Source organism: Rhipicephalus microplus, unplaced genomic scaffold, assembly GCF_043290135.1.
Source record: "Rhipicephalus microplus isolate Deutch F79 unplaced genomic scaffold, USDA_Rmic scaffold_13, whole genome shotgun sequence".
NCBI lineage: Eukaryota > Metazoa > Arthropoda > Arachnida > Ixodida > Ixodidae > Rhipicephalus > Rhipicephalus microplus.
Window position 1 is genome coordinate 18,524,381 of NW_027464586.1, and position 16,107 is coordinate 18,540,487.

At 43.4% G+C, this 16,107-nt stretch overlaps 1 protein-coding gene across 2 annotated transcripts in view; it reads left to right on the forward strand.

Annotated features, from left to right (window-relative positions):
- LOC119162997 (luciferin 4-monooxygenase) overlaps positions 1-16,107 on the forward strand; it is a 562,016-nt gene that overhangs the window by 250,795 nt on the left and 295,114 nt on the right. For both annotated transcript variants that reach the window (XM_075882642.1, XM_037414886.2), the window contains exons 4-5: positions 130-236; positions 5,273-5,472. In XM_075882642.1, coding sequence (XP_075738757.1) covers positions 130-236; positions 5,273-5,472 — 307 coding nt within the window. The remainder of the gene's footprint in view (positions 1-129; positions 237-5,272; positions 5,473-16,107) is intronic.

Here is a 16,107-nt window from a genome sequence, read left to right on the forward strand (position 1 = left end):
GCTGGGTAAAAGTGCTCCTTTCAGAATGGTGACGGCGTTAGCGTCGCTGCCTTGTCGTGGCTATTTCGTTGGCGTGAGCGTGGTGTATTTCTGTGTTCTGGCGCCATTCTTTCCTTGTGCTCCACGCAGGAGAAATGACCCGAGTCCTGATGACTACGAAACCTACTCTCGTCTACTCCGATATGGAAACTGCCGACAAAATTCAGGAAGTGTGCCAAAACATTCCCTCTGTTAAGGTATGTGGCTGCCTTTTTAGCAAATCACCGTCATCGTTATCATAAGCGTGATTACGGTATAAACCCATTGTGCTAAGTACGTAATCACTCATGCACAGATTTCATATCATCCTAAAAAATCGCCAGGTCAATGTTGCTTTGTTAAGTAATTACAGTTTATGCAGGAATAAGCATTGATTTGCTTTGTTATTATATAGCATTATATATTTAGCTTATATTATAGAGCTAAATTTATATAGCATTATATAAATTTAGCTATACACATTGCGGGAATTCAGTCATTAAAAAACAAAACCAATATTATTATGCAAATCATTAAATAACAGCGGAAAAGGAGCACCCCATGAAAAAGTTTTAAGCATTCTGGTAAAACAGAAAGAAAATTTACGCTCGACAAAACATGCAACGTGCGATCGGCTAAAGAAAAGGTAATTTGGTATTTTTATAGGGCACGAAAAAACATGGACAGAGAAAGACGTGAGACATATAGCAACAAACTTGGAACACTGTTTATTGCAGCAACTGTAAACCACATATATCAGCATAACCTTTTAATAACATCATGAGTACACGCAATGTCTGAAATACCCTATCTTTACGTAGATAGTCTAACTCTTTACTGAAAAGGGTAATCGATGGTTCAGAAATCTCCCGGCCTATCAGTTACTTCAGCCTCGATTATTACGTGGGTCAGCTGATATATTCTGACACTGACAATTGAACACTTGTGAAGAGTCAGCATGCACATAGTATGGACGTAGTCAATTTCACTGATCTGAATTACTTCCCACCTGACGAATTTGCTGCAGTAGTAGGCCGCCATCGACAGCACGAGAACAAATGTTTAAGGCGGCGATAGTTTGCATACATAATATACCAACTTCATTACCTGCACTCTCAGAAACGTGAACTTGTTTCTTCGACAGAGCATCTAACATCCCATTAAGTGGCGCTTGTGTCACAGACGTGCTCAGCGTGAGCACGTCTATATGCGCACAGCTATAATAGATGTGCGCAAATCACACACTCTGAAGTTGCCGGTTCCACCAGCGCGATCAAAGAATGTATATTGAATAGAATGCACACGTATGCATCTCGCAATGTCAGAACTTCGAAAATTTCTCGAACAACGCCATTCAAAAGGTACTGGTGACCTACTGAAGTTAGCGACAAGGTGTGAATTGTAGTAGTCACAGCACGTGTTATCACTCTAACCATTTCGCTTCGCTGGTCTAACTCGAGTGGGTCAGCGGCATGTGAAACTCCATAATATCCGCAGTAATTGGAATACATGCAATGAACAAGAAGCAATTCAATGCACAATGCACACTCTTCTGCAGAAAAAGTGTATGCTTTTACATTGACCTCGGTGAAAATAATATGCATTCAATGCAATGAAAGTGACGTACGACCGTGAAAAAGAAACATTTATGCACGAAGGGACTTGAAGTGCGATAGGCTCCTCGTGAGTTAGCAGCTGATCGTTCATCATCGCTGTCTTTCTTGCTGTCAAGGTTATACATTGGTGCGTCGACAGCCTTCTACGTCCAGGGAAATATCTTTGTAGTCAAGATGGCTTCTTTCAATAATTCTAAAAGCAACTTCATCAATTTTATCTGTCATACGACTTCGACAATACCAATATGGCTTCACTCACCACGTTTATCGGAGCACGGATTAAATTCTGCTCAGAAACTCATTCACAAACAAATCACCAGCAGTGTGCTGCCACCTATCAACAAACGCACACCAAAGTTATGGAAGAGCAAACCGCGAGGTCATGCGACATTCCGCGGACATTGTTATGAAAATATTGCACAACAAGAAGCACTGTCGAATGCTATATGCTCGTAAAAGAAGCCGAGTTTCAACTGCAAAGGTCAGGTGATAATATTTAACCAACCTACGTACTTATAAAAAACCCCGTGAAGCTAATATGCGTACTGTGCGGGCTATCATTGAAAGCGTGAGTTGTGCTAATTTTCATGAAAACTTCGAGCGATCACATTTATCATGCCACGGATGGTCCCATTTGTTTACTGATGCAGGAAACATGCAAAACAGTCAGTGTTTGTTTCTTGGTAGCGTATTAACCCTAAGAGTAGCACAGCCGAACAAGGCACTGTCTTCCGACTGACCATCCTTGAGAGGACAATTCTGAATCCCACGCGGTAGCGCTACAGTGTGTGGGCATTACGAATGGCAACTGGTTGATTGATATCTGGGGCTGAACATCCGAAAAGCAAATGATGATTTTAAAAGGGTCCGGAAATTACGACCACCTGGGTTTCATTAACGTGCACCCAAATCTGAGAACACGGGGCGAATGGCAACTGAATTGACGCTATGCTTCTTTCTTGCAGATTAAGATTACATTGACAAGATTGTTATGTACTTATCTTAATTTGTTCTTTCACATTGCCCGAGGCCCCACAAAAGATCCCAATAATCAGGACGGAGGGGGGGGAAGGGGGTAACGAAAATGACACTAAATGAAGCTCGATAGAATCTACATCAAAAGATAAGCTAAGCAAAGTTTGCATTGGTAGAGAAATAGTACACTCTGAGCAAATACAGTAAAAAACGAAACGAGACAAAGAAGCAAGAACACCGTTATACAACGTTACACATTGTTATACCTGCTAGGAATTCAATCTCAGGTCATCATTGCGACGGACGCTTCACAAAATGATGAAAAGAGCGGCTATGGCGTATTCTGCCCTGTTCTAGACTGGTCTTTTTCTTTCCGAATTCCAGATTTCACACCTATATTTATTGCAAAATTTTCAGGTGCAGTAGTGGCCCTTCGAAAACAGCTAACCTTAATACATTCCGGCGAAAAAATAACGGACTCTTTGCCAGTCCGCAGTGCATTCACGGCAACCGGTGATTCAAAGCATTAAGCACATTCAACTCCATAGCACCAAATCCTTTAACTCAGGTGTGACTAGCATTGGTGCCGAGGCATATAGGCATAGCTCTAAATGAAACCGCTGATGCACTTGCGAAAGCGGCGTTAGACAGACCAGCTGCCAATATTACCCCTACAAAGCTAGTAGCAGCTAAATTTCGGAGGCAAATGATAATGCGAGCATTTTCCACGCCATTCTAAAAAAAATGTCACCCGATTTCAACCATCTAATGACACCCTGGAAACTTTTCTCGTGTCATAATTGATGTCTGGAAGTTTTAATCAGGCGATTACGCTGCCGTATTCCTCCATTAAAGTTTTATTTGTTTAGATCACGTTTGATTGTCTCCTCGCTCTGTTCTTTTTGTGGAGAACAGGAAACTGTAGATCACTTTTTAACCTCTTGTCGAACATCTTCAAAATTAAGGAAGGTATCACTAGGAATACCGCTACAAATCCTTGAATTAGCTTTGACAACGTAAATTTTACTTTCCCTAGTTGCACACACCCGTGGACACAGCAGCGTTAAAGTGTGCGAGGCCGTGCAAAATTTCATTGAACAGTCGAAGAAATTTACTCAATAACCTCAATACCAAAAGGTTCTTGGTTCACCGATGTAGGCTACAGGAAAGTTTTCTTTGATATCAATCATTTATCGCTTTTCAGTAGGAACTAAATCATTCAGTTTTTTCTCAAGAATAATTTACCAAAAATCAATAATCTTGTTGTTATTCTTTTCGGTAGGACTTTATTATATATATTGCCTTTTCTGTTAAGCTACCTGATTCTTGGTGAACCCCCAAGGTGGGTGTGAGCCGCAAGTTTACGATCTAATTATATGTATAAATTCGTCTCATTGGTTCCATATCATCTCTAAATTATATTTTTAGTCTGGGCTCCAGGATACAAAGGCTTGTTGTTAAACGAAATGACTGATTTTCTTGCGAAGGCATCGCTTTCGACACCCATCATTCTTGTATTCCCACCTACAGTACACAATATGGTGGCGCGATTTTGCACGCTTAAAATCAGGCAAAAATTATCAGACCCTACAATGACAGCTTCTCCAGAGTACAACCATTTGTCATTTGTTATAACCATTTGTTATTTTTCTGGTTCAGTGAACTGTCTAATTCAAGGATGATGGAAGTTGTCATTACAAAATTCTGTTCCCGCGTTACCTTCGTCAATTTTTACTTGCATAGAACCGGTGTAATGAGCACGGATTGTGCATTTACTGTAATCAAGAGGAAACAGCTAGTCAATTTTATTATGTTGTAACAGTTTCCATTTATTTAGGAACAGCATACTAGCACGACTTCTTGAAAAACTGGGCTTGTAGTTATCAGAACCTCCTCTTCTTTTACTTGGAGCCTCTACAATGAGTCGCAGCCACAGGGATGTGTTATTCGCCGTTCAGGAATACATCACTGTGACTAAACAATTTTCTTGCTAAATTGTAGGCTCAAAACTTTCATTTTTTTCTTCAAATTTGCAATTCGCACTTCAAAATATAATTAACTAAGTAAAGTTTTTCTAGGAATGAAGCAATGCTGAAGGTATCGGGCAATTTCACCTTATAGTCGGCCCATCTTCTCCTTCGGGTACGAGCCATGTGCAGAGGAAACGACGACGACGACGACGACGACAACAACAACAACAACAACAACAACAACAACAACAACAACAACAACAACAACAACAACAACAACAACAACAAAAATTCGCCTTTTGGACATTTCCCCGGTGCATGCGTTGTTCGCCTAGCGGGAAAGTCACCAAACGTCTGTTCATGTCGAAAGCTTTGCTTTTAACGATACCATTTGTCCCGGCCCTAACCAAAACCCGACCAATGTGGCACAGAAAAACAAAAGGTGGGGACTGCTCATGAAAATCGGCAAGATCTTGTAGAACAAAACGTACCATAGGGAGGCTCTATTGTGCGGAAGTGCAGAATTATTGGATGATGGCGTGTGGCCAAAAATGCGTATAAAAACAAAAATTAACCAAGTCTACTTCAAGGAGTGTGCAAGTAGTGAATGCGAATTATGAAGGTGTCATGTTGGGTGGCGTTCACCATTTTTAGTTGACTAAGCCTGATTGCTCATCCCCCTTGCTCTACAAGGCATTGGTGGCAGCTGGAGAACGCAACGGCATGGCGAACATTGCGACGCTGAAAGAAACGCCCCGCAATGCCTTCAAGCGTCCCGCTCCAGCCGACCCAGGCGACGTGGCCATCGTCTTCCACTCCAGTGGATCTACCGGTCTGCCCAAGGCTGGCCTCATTAGTCATCGTAACTTCATCGCCGAACTCGTGACGTTCGGGTAAGAGCTTGCTCGATATACCCAAGAAGCAGTACAGCTCATTGCTCACTTCTACTCATTTGAAGCGTGGCATATGGCAATCTCCTCAATCTCGCACACATGAAATAAGTCTTGTGAACAATATGAACTAACCCGATGATATTTTTGGATCAGGAGTGGCGGGCAAGGTTTTAGAAAATTTAGACCACCTTCCCAAAAACCCTTATAGGATGAAAAGCAGCAGCATTGCACCCGGGTTGAACGGCGCTAACGAGGCTGCTCCGGCAAGCACTGGAAGATTTTTTTGCAGCGATGGCTGATATAGGTCTTGTAGGAGATGCGTACGGACATGTGTCAACGCGTGTGTTAGGCGAGCGTCAGGTTTATTGCGTGTGAACTGACGAGTGGGTGGTGTTGCGAGTGGTGGTCGCAGCAGGTGTTGCGGGGTAAGGGCCCTTTGAGCCTTTACAGGCGCTTCCCACACTGCTGCCACACACGTGCCGGGACCCCTACCGCACGCAAGCGGGGTTCAAATAAGTCAATTGGCGACACTGCGGAGGGTGAAAGAGCGTCGCCTATTGGCTCATTTGTGCCCCGCTTGCGAGCGGCAACAGTCCCGGCACGTGCGTTGCGGCTGTGCAGGTAGCGTGTAAAGGCCCTTACACGCTCTAGCAGCACACCCACTCCGCACACCCACACAGTGCAAATGGCTGAGAGAGGCCGTCTCTGTGACGTCAGGCAGAGTGGCTCTCAACTTTTACGAGCCGCCAGCCGGCTCGCATGGCTCGCTTCTACTGCGAGAAGCGGCCTGGACGGCCGCCCCATCGGCTCGCTTGGCAAACATGGCGCTTGCTGAAGCGGGTGCTGCAGTGACATGAAAAAAAAGAACAGCTGATTTTATCGTTGTGACCATTGTAAGCGCTATGAGATTCCCGGAGAGATATCAGTAGCCAGCCAGTGTTCACTGTTCGTTAGCACGCGCGATCGACAGCGGAAACGAAGAAACGAGCACAGTGTTTGTGGATGCGAGTGTCGTCGTTTTGTGTGTTTCCTGGGTTGTACCGTCCATCTTTCAAGTGTAATTGCAAAGAACTTCGAAGATTTCCGTGATGTAATTATCCACCTTTCTAAAGCAGGATATGCGTTTAGTGCTTGCCGAAGTTAAAAGTTTGTAATTATCGCAACAAGTGTAAGCGTCGGCTGTGCTGTGTGTGCCGTTCGTCGCAGCAAATAGCATGCACAAATTTTGAACGCTTGCAAACGCTAGCTTCTGCTACGATAAGGAAGAGCAAGTTTTATTGCCAGACATTGTTGTAATTCGTAATGCGCAATGCCTTACGAATGCTGTTGTGTGTAGCACTGTGGTGAAATTCTGTGGGTCGTGTCACATTTGAGCGATTCTGTCTAATGTAGTGCAGTGTGTTCATGAAGTGTACACCGTGGAATATTTAAGAGTGTACAGCTCAGTTTCTGATTCGTGTAGTTGCGTGCATGTGTCCTGAAGAGAAGCTTGCATACAAGAAATTTTTTTGTGCAAGTGCCCCCCCCCCCCCTATTTAAGGTGCGCATCATGATCAATAGTCTATAAATACGTGAAATACGTTATGGTAGACCAACTTTAAAGCAAGTGTAAGCATTGCAATAAGTTGCAGATGTTCGACAGTAGCTGCTAATACAGCATCAATAATTTTGTCAAAACTGCACGCAGTCATGCTACATTACTTGAACACCATGACAACTGATATAATGTGCGATGGTTATCTGCATGCATCAAGCATTTGAAGAAAGGTAAACAATGTTTTCAATATCCTGTTGAAATGCCCATGTCTGTCTTGGTAAACATGCCTCTGTCATCATCAAGTGTGTAGCAAAATGCTTCAAACACATGTCATATGGATAAAACTTTATGCAAAAAAATGCTTATTATCGTTATCTCAGTGTTTAATATCTGTTCCTTCCCAATAGTGCACAGAAAATGGAAAATGTACGCCTTGTCTGCAAAGAAGAATGCTGTCTCTCAATCAGCTGAAATATTTTATCAATGAATCACATGAATACAATGATAATTCAACATTCTTGTCGGTATTAGATATTTCGCTATCGGTACAGAGTAGCCGAAGGAACTTGTTGGCAATCCTGTACACTGATAACCGGTCGTTGGAAGTTGTTGAGGCTTTTCGGGTAAATGAAATCAGCATAATCTTCAAAGCAGGCTATAATGAATAAGTTCAGCTATATGTGCATGTTTTTGCGGTGGAGGTGTTGCGAAAATTTCTGCAAAACGCTGGAGCTATTCCACTCTGTGAATGTGGATTAGCTCCAGCCAAGCAGTGTCGCGCAAGGATTTTGTTTGCTTACTTTTTGTATTTATACATCTATTATTATTTTTCAAATCATAGCATATGCTTTTTAAGCAGTTCCACCTCAGTTAACCAGAACTACAACATGCAGGTTATGTATTTATATATGCATTTATTTCTTTGCTAATTATTTTTTATTATTCCCTTTTTTCTGTCTAATCTTTTATGCACCAGTAGTGAGTGGCAATGTTTGCCCTATTGCTGTGCTTCATGCCCACTAGGAGCTTTCTGTAGATAGGTATGTGTTTTCGGAGTCGCAGTTGAGCCATACTTATTACTCTCACGGTTGCACTGACATCAGTCACTTTGCCTAGTGCGTCTGCTGCCCATTGAACTCAGTCTGGATGCACACTGTCTCTTGGTTCAAAATTTGAATCTAGACACAGTTGATGACCATAATTTTTCGTTGAATATGTAAGCTCGTGGAGTTGTGTGGACCTATACAGTATCACCTCACTAATAAATTCCTGCCTAATACGATTTCCCAGCTGATTCATATGTTTGGTTTAGGATTCCAAAACCATGATATGATTATGAGAGACGCCGTAGTGGAGGAATCTGGAACTTTTGACCACCTGCGGTTCTTTAACGGGCACGCAAATCAGAGCACACGGGCCTGCAGTATTCTCACCTCTACCGAGAATGCAGCCGCTACCACCCGGATTCAATCCATCTGCCTGCGGGTCAGCAGCCGAGTATCTCAGCCACTAGATCACTGTGACAGGGCAATCATTTTTCCGGCTGCTACACTCGCAATCGTGAAAATACATTAAACCAATTCGGATCATAAGTATTGTAATGGAGAGAAAAGAGACAACACCCGATCCTGGGCTAGCTGTTCTTACTCTGTATTCGTCCTTCTCTTCTTTGCTCTAGCTACCCGCGCGCCGAAGCGCCAGCGTCTTTCTTGGTCATAACACTCGGACATGACTGCGCGCGCGCGGAGCTGGCGGCAAAGTTTCTGGTGGGCAGGCTTGGCTGCATCGTGATGGTCAGCCCGGAGCAAGATGGAGCGATGGTCTGGGGAAAGCGTCTCTGGTGGACGGCACTGGCTGCCTCAAGCCGGTCGCACTTTTGCACGCCACGATGTCTCTAGAAAAAGTGGTGTGGACTCAGGCGGCCGGCACTGGTTGCTCCATTGCGGCTGACGCTCTCGGCCATGCTGCGATTTGGTCCGGGTATCTGCCAGAAGTAGATCTCGTGCTCGATACTGGCTGCATCCCGGAGGTCGGCCTCTACCACGCTGGAACTGGGTGTAGGAGTGTGCCACAAGTCTATCGGGAGGTTGAGACTGGCTGCATCGTTGTGGTTGATCTTGTCCAAGGTTCGACGTGTTCGGAAGACTTGGTGAAAACAGTTCTGGCGGGTGGCATTGACTTCCTCGCCTGGGCCAGACCCGTCTAGGCTGTGACTTGGCACGCTGAGACAGTATTTGCTGCCTTGGTCGACCACAGTGTCGTTGTTGACGTTGGGCATCGCCATTCACTCGCACCTTGGTTGATGAAGGCTCGGGGGTAAAAAACTGGTTCTACCTCGGTGGTCTGTCTTTACGACGCTGTAACATTGTGTAGAGATTTGGTGGGCGACAGTGGGTGTGTTGCAGCAGTCGTTGCTTGCCGAGTAAACATTTATGTCGTCTGAGTGGGGTGGTGTGGTTTTTATGCGCATTTGAATGTCGAGCCGGAAAATGCTTGCGCAACAGAGGGTGAGTGTGAGTGCTCACTGGCCACTGGACACAATCATGATGCGACGTGCCCGCAGCTTCCTTGCTGTTATCGCTCTTGTTTTGACCGAGCTGGTCATGGCCTGAACAATCAGGGGCGATTTCCATGGTGACGACTTCATGGGGGTCTGCGCGACGTTCAGGTTGTACGTTGGGAGTCAGAATGGCGGGCTTGTCGTTGTCGGCAAGATCGTACACGTTGCCAAAAAGGCAGATGCTGGCTCTCTCTGCCTTGAATGCATCGATGTAGCTCACACGCTCGGCCAATGACTGCTGATGTGGTACACACTGGTCCAAGATTGTCTTCTTTCTATCCACGGTTGTCGTCAGGTTGAACTGGGTGGTAGAAGGGAGATCGGAGAGTGTCCGGCCGAAGGCAGCTATGAGCTTGGAGCTCCACTCCACCCAGGAATGCTGCTTGAAGCCTTCATACCTGTGCTACGCCGCTGCACCTTCCCGAAGATGGTCTACAGCCACGGTCCATTTTCGATTTTCGGTCCAGGCCTCGCGCATTGCTATCTCATTGACGGTTGCCACCCAGCTGTCGGCGTCGTTCCGGACCCCGTGGAATTCCGGTAGTTCGCAGACGGCTGGTGATTGTGAGGTGGCAGGTGGCAACGCAGAGATCACCGACGCGAAGCAGTCGAGCTGGTGTGAGAGCTCGATCAGAGAAGACCAAAGCTCCCTGCCTTGCTCCGGTGTGCTTACCTCAAGGTCGTATGAGGCAGCTACATCCAACACTGCGTTAGTCACAAAGTGCTGGCAACATTGTAGGAGCTCGCTCGGCAATCAACGCTGTCAGTTCGCTATCTCGACACGGAGTAGTGCGATGGTACACCGCAGGTCCGCGGTGCTGTCGGGCGTTAAGCCTGAAGAGTCAGTGGTCGTGGTCGTTGAGTAAGTAGCAATTGCGGCACTCACCCCGGTGAGGTCGACGAGTAGGGAAACTTGGACGGCGTTCCGTGGCGGCTCGTTTGTTGAAAGAGTACCGCAACTGGAATGTAGGCCATGGGAAACGTGAGCGGCATTCCCAAGGGACAGGAGTCGGTGCGGATCCCTGCCGTGAAACAGTGGCAGGGTTTCAATCAGGTCATGACCTTGAACCACAGGGGAGACCTGGACGCCGTCCACAGGTGGTCTGAAGGGTGGCTGATGCGGCGGGTGGGACCCCATCGCTAAGGAAGCGTGAACGGCATTCCTTGATGAAGACGCCGATGCTGCCGACGAACCACGAAGACACGTACCGGTGGCTTTCTGCAGAGGGTTCACTTGTCGGCTTGCGCTGACAGCAGAATCCATAGCCAAGGACGCGTGGACGGCGTCCCTTGTGAAACGGTATCAGTAACGAGTATTGCAGCCGCCGAAGAGGCCTTGACGCCGTTCGCGAACGGTGGTGACAGTGGCGGCAGGTGAACAGCTGCCGAGGAGGCCTTGACGCCGTCCTCAAGCGGCGCTTGTTGTTGTTGTTGTTTCTCTGTGCAAATAGCTCGTACTCAAAGAAGGGGATTGGCCGATTATAAGGTGAATTTGCCCTAAACTTTCAGCATTGCGTCATTCCTACAAATTTTTTTGTAACTTAATTTTGATTTGAAATACCGATATCAAGTTTGCAGAAAAAAAAGAAGAAAAATAGTGAGACAGCAATTTAGCAAGAAAATCGTTTAGTCGCAGTGATGTATTCTTGAACGGCGAATAAAACATCCCTGTAGCTGAAACCCAGTGTAGAGGCTCCAAATGAAAGAATATCAGGTTGTGATAGTTGCAAGCCCAGTCTTTGAAGAGGTGGTGCTAGTATGCTTTGCCTGAATAAATCGAAACGGCGACAATGTAATAAAAAATGACTGATCGTTTCCTCTTGATTACAGTAAATGCACATAGGGGAATTCAATATACCTGATCCATGCAAGTAAAAATTGAGGGAGGTAACGCGGCAACGAAATTTTGTGATGACAACTTCCATCATCCTTGAATTAGTCAGTTCACTGCGCCAGGGAAATAAGTGTTTGTACTCTGGAGAAGCCGTCAGTGCATGGTCAGATAAATTTTGCCTGATTTTAAGTGTGCGAAATCGCGCCACCGTAATGTATACTGTATGAGGGAAAATAGGAATAATTGGTGTCGAAAGGGATGCCTTCGCAAGAGAATCATCTATTTCGTTTAACAACAAACCTTTGTGCTCTGGTGTCCAGATTAAATGAATACTTCGGAGATGACAGGGGATCAACGATTTAAAAAGTTTCACTATAGGTGAGTGACCAGATGCGGACAGAGAAGAGCACACTGATAATGAATCAGTTATGACTGCTACGACTGGAATGGAAATATTTACCTTTCGCAAAGCTAACAATATTGCCATGAATTCAGCCAAAAAGACAGGAAGAAAATCCGGTAAGCGAAGTGAAAATGACCAATCAAGTACGGGGCAATATATTCCAACGCCTGATTTTTCATGTGATTGAGATGCTTCCGTTGCTATAATGACAATTGTTGGCAGAGTACTTAAATGGTCCTGCAATAAACCATTTAAAATGCCTGTAGGTAACAGCTTAGCGTGAGTTGGGAAGATATCACTGTAAACAATTTCTGGAGAATTTTGTTGCTCAGTTAAGGGAATCAGATCACGAACGTGTACATTTAGGGGCTCAAGTAACGATTAAACAAATACTATTTGTGGTTTGGTAAATCTGGGCCAATGCACGGAGAAAAATAGGTCATGATTGGAAATAAAAATAATTTCCCTACTGAAACGTTCCGCATATATGGATCCGTACATACGCAATTATCGGACTACGGAAAGCCGCATCATGCGGAAAGATGCGAACATCCGCAGCTTACGGAAAGCGCCATATCATGCGAAAAGATGCGGACATCCGCAGCTTCCGGAAAGCGCCATATCATGCTAAATTACCCGATAAGCAGCTTACGGAAATCAGCATAATGCAGAAACCATGCATCTATCTGCTGCATCTTGCAAAGATCAAATGGACATCCTAGATCTCGAGTAAAAGCAATTGGCCATTCACGTTGTTTGCAAAAGCAAGTACTGTGTAGAAATATATATGAATATTTCATTCTTAATATGTTGCATGAAGGTGAAATATGTTTGCTATCTGAAACAACCTTAATGAGTAAACAAAGGCTTGAAAGAAACAAATGTGTTAAGAAGCTACTTAATGAGGGATTGAATCATCGGCATCTTTCTAATTGTCGTGATGCGGAAGCAAAATTACCTTTCAAATAAAGTACATTACAAAACTATTAAATTAACATGCTAGCGATCATAAATGGTGGTTACATTGCAACACATTATTGCACTGTTCTATGCAAGATTTAAAGAACTTATCAAGTTATTATTATCAATAGAGAAGCATTATTATACACACCAGCCCTGCTACAATCAATAGTTATTATTTGTCTGTATGCTCAAGCTGTGAATGGTGACATTGCAGTGTTGATGGTACACAAATGAGGTGACTACATCGTAATTTCACGAGCTCCACCTAAGCCACAGGATGGTGGCACAAAACACAATGTAACAGCAATTTTAAAAACGAAATGTTTAAACATAAATAATAATCATAGCACTGTGAAAGTGTGGCGCTGTGTTTGTCTCATGAACGCCTTGTGGAGATCGGCGAAATGCTGCTTGAGGCTCTGGCACCACTGTAAATTTGGAAGGTCACTGCTATAGAACTTATGTGTCCTTCATAGGCACCTGGAAATGAAAATAATTGGCACAAATAATGTCAGAGACACATGTTAGCACATTAGTTCACATGCACAAGAAATATAACACACAGAATGAAACTGAAAATGTAAGGCAAACAATCCTTCATGTTATGCATATGTGAATAATAGAAGGAATGAGTGTATAAATTATCAAAGAAAACAGCATGCCACATCAAAGAAAACAGCATGGTTATTTCATTTCATTTCATTTCATTTTATTACCTTAAAGGTCCCCAGGGGGACATTACATAAGGGGTGGGGTTACAAAAAACGTACAAAAAAGCCATGAATTAGTTTGAAAAATGGCTTGTGACGCTATGCGTAAATGTTGGTGGACAGGTGATTGCTGCAATATGGTGGGGGAGGTCATTCCAGTCTTTTGCTGCACGAAGAAAAAATGAGGCAGCAAAAGTAACGGTGCGGGAACGTTGACGGGCAACTTGAAAGACATGGCCAATGCGATATGACCTGCGAAATGGGGGGGGAATGTAAGGTTCGATTGCAAGTGGACTGTGAAAAAGTTTATGAAACAAGCAAAGGGTGGCAATGCGGCGGCGGGAAGATAGAGGGGACAGGCCAATTTCTTCTTTTAAAGATGACACGGTTGTCACGATTTTCAATGGTAGAGATAATCGATTAATATGTCTTTATGAAATTATGATTTAAATGCTTCCTGCACAGTAAAACTTTAGAAACTGCAAGTGAAAGCTCTCAATGTACATTTAATAGTGTGTGCATGTACATCTGCTGCCTTTATACTATACAGTTTGTGCACAAAATTGGCATCTTGAACAATTTTGAGAGTTAAACCTATGCAACTTATGAAGGTTAAAATCACCATGAAAGCAAGCAGGAAGAGGCAGGTGCCATTAAAAATCTGTGCAAGCCAGATAACTATAACCGAACTGCACATATATAGGGGAGCAAGAATACCAGAAATTCGGCTGCTGACCCGCAGGTCGCGGTATGAAATCCCGGCTCCATTTCCGATGGAGGCAGAAATGCTGTAGGCACGTGTGCTCAGATTTGGGTGTACGATAAAGAACCCCAAGTGGTCGAAGTTTCCAGTGCCCTCCACTACGGCGTCTCTCATAATCATATCGTGGTTTTCGGACGTGAAACCCCACATATAAATCAAGAATTACAGAAATAAACTGTAACAGAAAAGTTGGGTGCATGTGCTATCTGTAAGTGCTTACACCTTACTACATACATCATGCTCATTCCATTTTAAATACCGATATTGAAAATAACTGCTCTATTAGGAATGTAAAAGGTAAGGTAGAACTGAACGACTCTACAAAAAGTGATCCTATTATGACATCACGTTTTCTTATAACAAAATTGACTAAGACTCTGAAATATCATTATGCAAAAAAACATCTTCAAAAGAACACTCAAGTTTGAAGTCATATATTTTGAATATGGCTACTATGACTATAACCAAGAAATCGACCTCAACATGGCTAATGTTAGTTTTTAAGGCCTATGTTCACTAGACAATGAACTATACCACAAAAAGCACAGCGTTCAGGCAAAGCACCACACAAAAAAGAAAGCAGTCCTTTTTTTTATTACCTACAATGCCTTTAAAATGGTATTTTTACCTCTACTTCCCGCTTTTTATCAAAGTAACTGGTGTGAAACAAGTTAGCTGAAAATGCACTGTGCCTCCAAAACCTGTTGGTTGAATCTGAATTTTTAAAAAATGGTGAAGCTTGCACTAAATTAGGCTCCACAAGCCTTCGAACAGCGAGACTGCATGACTCTTAGGACTACTTTGGTTACTTGTGTTTTGTTTCTGGGCCTAAGCATAAAGACAAGGGCTTAACTGAATTGCTGCTAACAACTAATTGCTTTCGAAATTGCCCGAGCGTCAAAGGATGCTCAGACATTTGTTGTTTTTCGCACTGGGCTATTCTACACCAAACATACAAACCATACTGCCTGGCGACCATCACAGATGTATAGTTTAAAAATGATGGTAATTTACTCTTCTGAAAATAGCTATTTGCAGAAATGTTTTGAAGAGAAAAAAGTAGTGGTCACGTGGGTACCTTCAGAATTTCGCAGAATGTCGTGCGGGTCTTATTTGTGAGAAAAATTTCAAAGTACCGCTTTTTCTTGCCATATCAAATTTGATCTACATATTAAGTAAAGGTGCTTCTTAAAGTATTTGAAGCCGAGTAACATTAGTGCAATTTTTGCGCTACATAGGCTTTGAAGAATTCAGCCAAACTGTTTATCGTTTGCATTTCTTGTATGGCATTACTGCACTTTGTATGAATATTTGAGCCACAAATACTCACTGCACAGAAGTTATATTTCACGAAAAAAAATATAGTTAGGTCCAGATTACAAATATCACTATATAATCGTTTTTGTCCACATTGAGATGCAACTTGAGCTGTGTGTTTGTCTAATTGAAAATTACTTTTATGTGTAAGTTGAAAGCAAATAAACAATTCTTGTTATATGGCAAGTGTTATCATTACAATTTTTGTATAAATGAGGAAAATGATCTTTGAAGTCTCCTATTGAGGGCCATGGAGAACTTCGGAACGGAAGCTGTCGTATATTAAATGCAGAAAACAGCCATCATAAGAAAACTTCAAAAATTCATTTCTACTTTAAGACAAAGTGTAATTATATAACTTGCCATATAAAGAGAACTGCTTCCTTGCTTTTGATGTGGCAAAAAAATTGCACTAATATTACTGAGCTTCATGCACTACACACAATCACCTTTACTTAATACCTAGACCGAATTTGGCGTAGAAGAGGCAGTATTTTTGAAACACTTTTTACTTTTTACAAACAACACCCAGACGACATCCTGGGAAG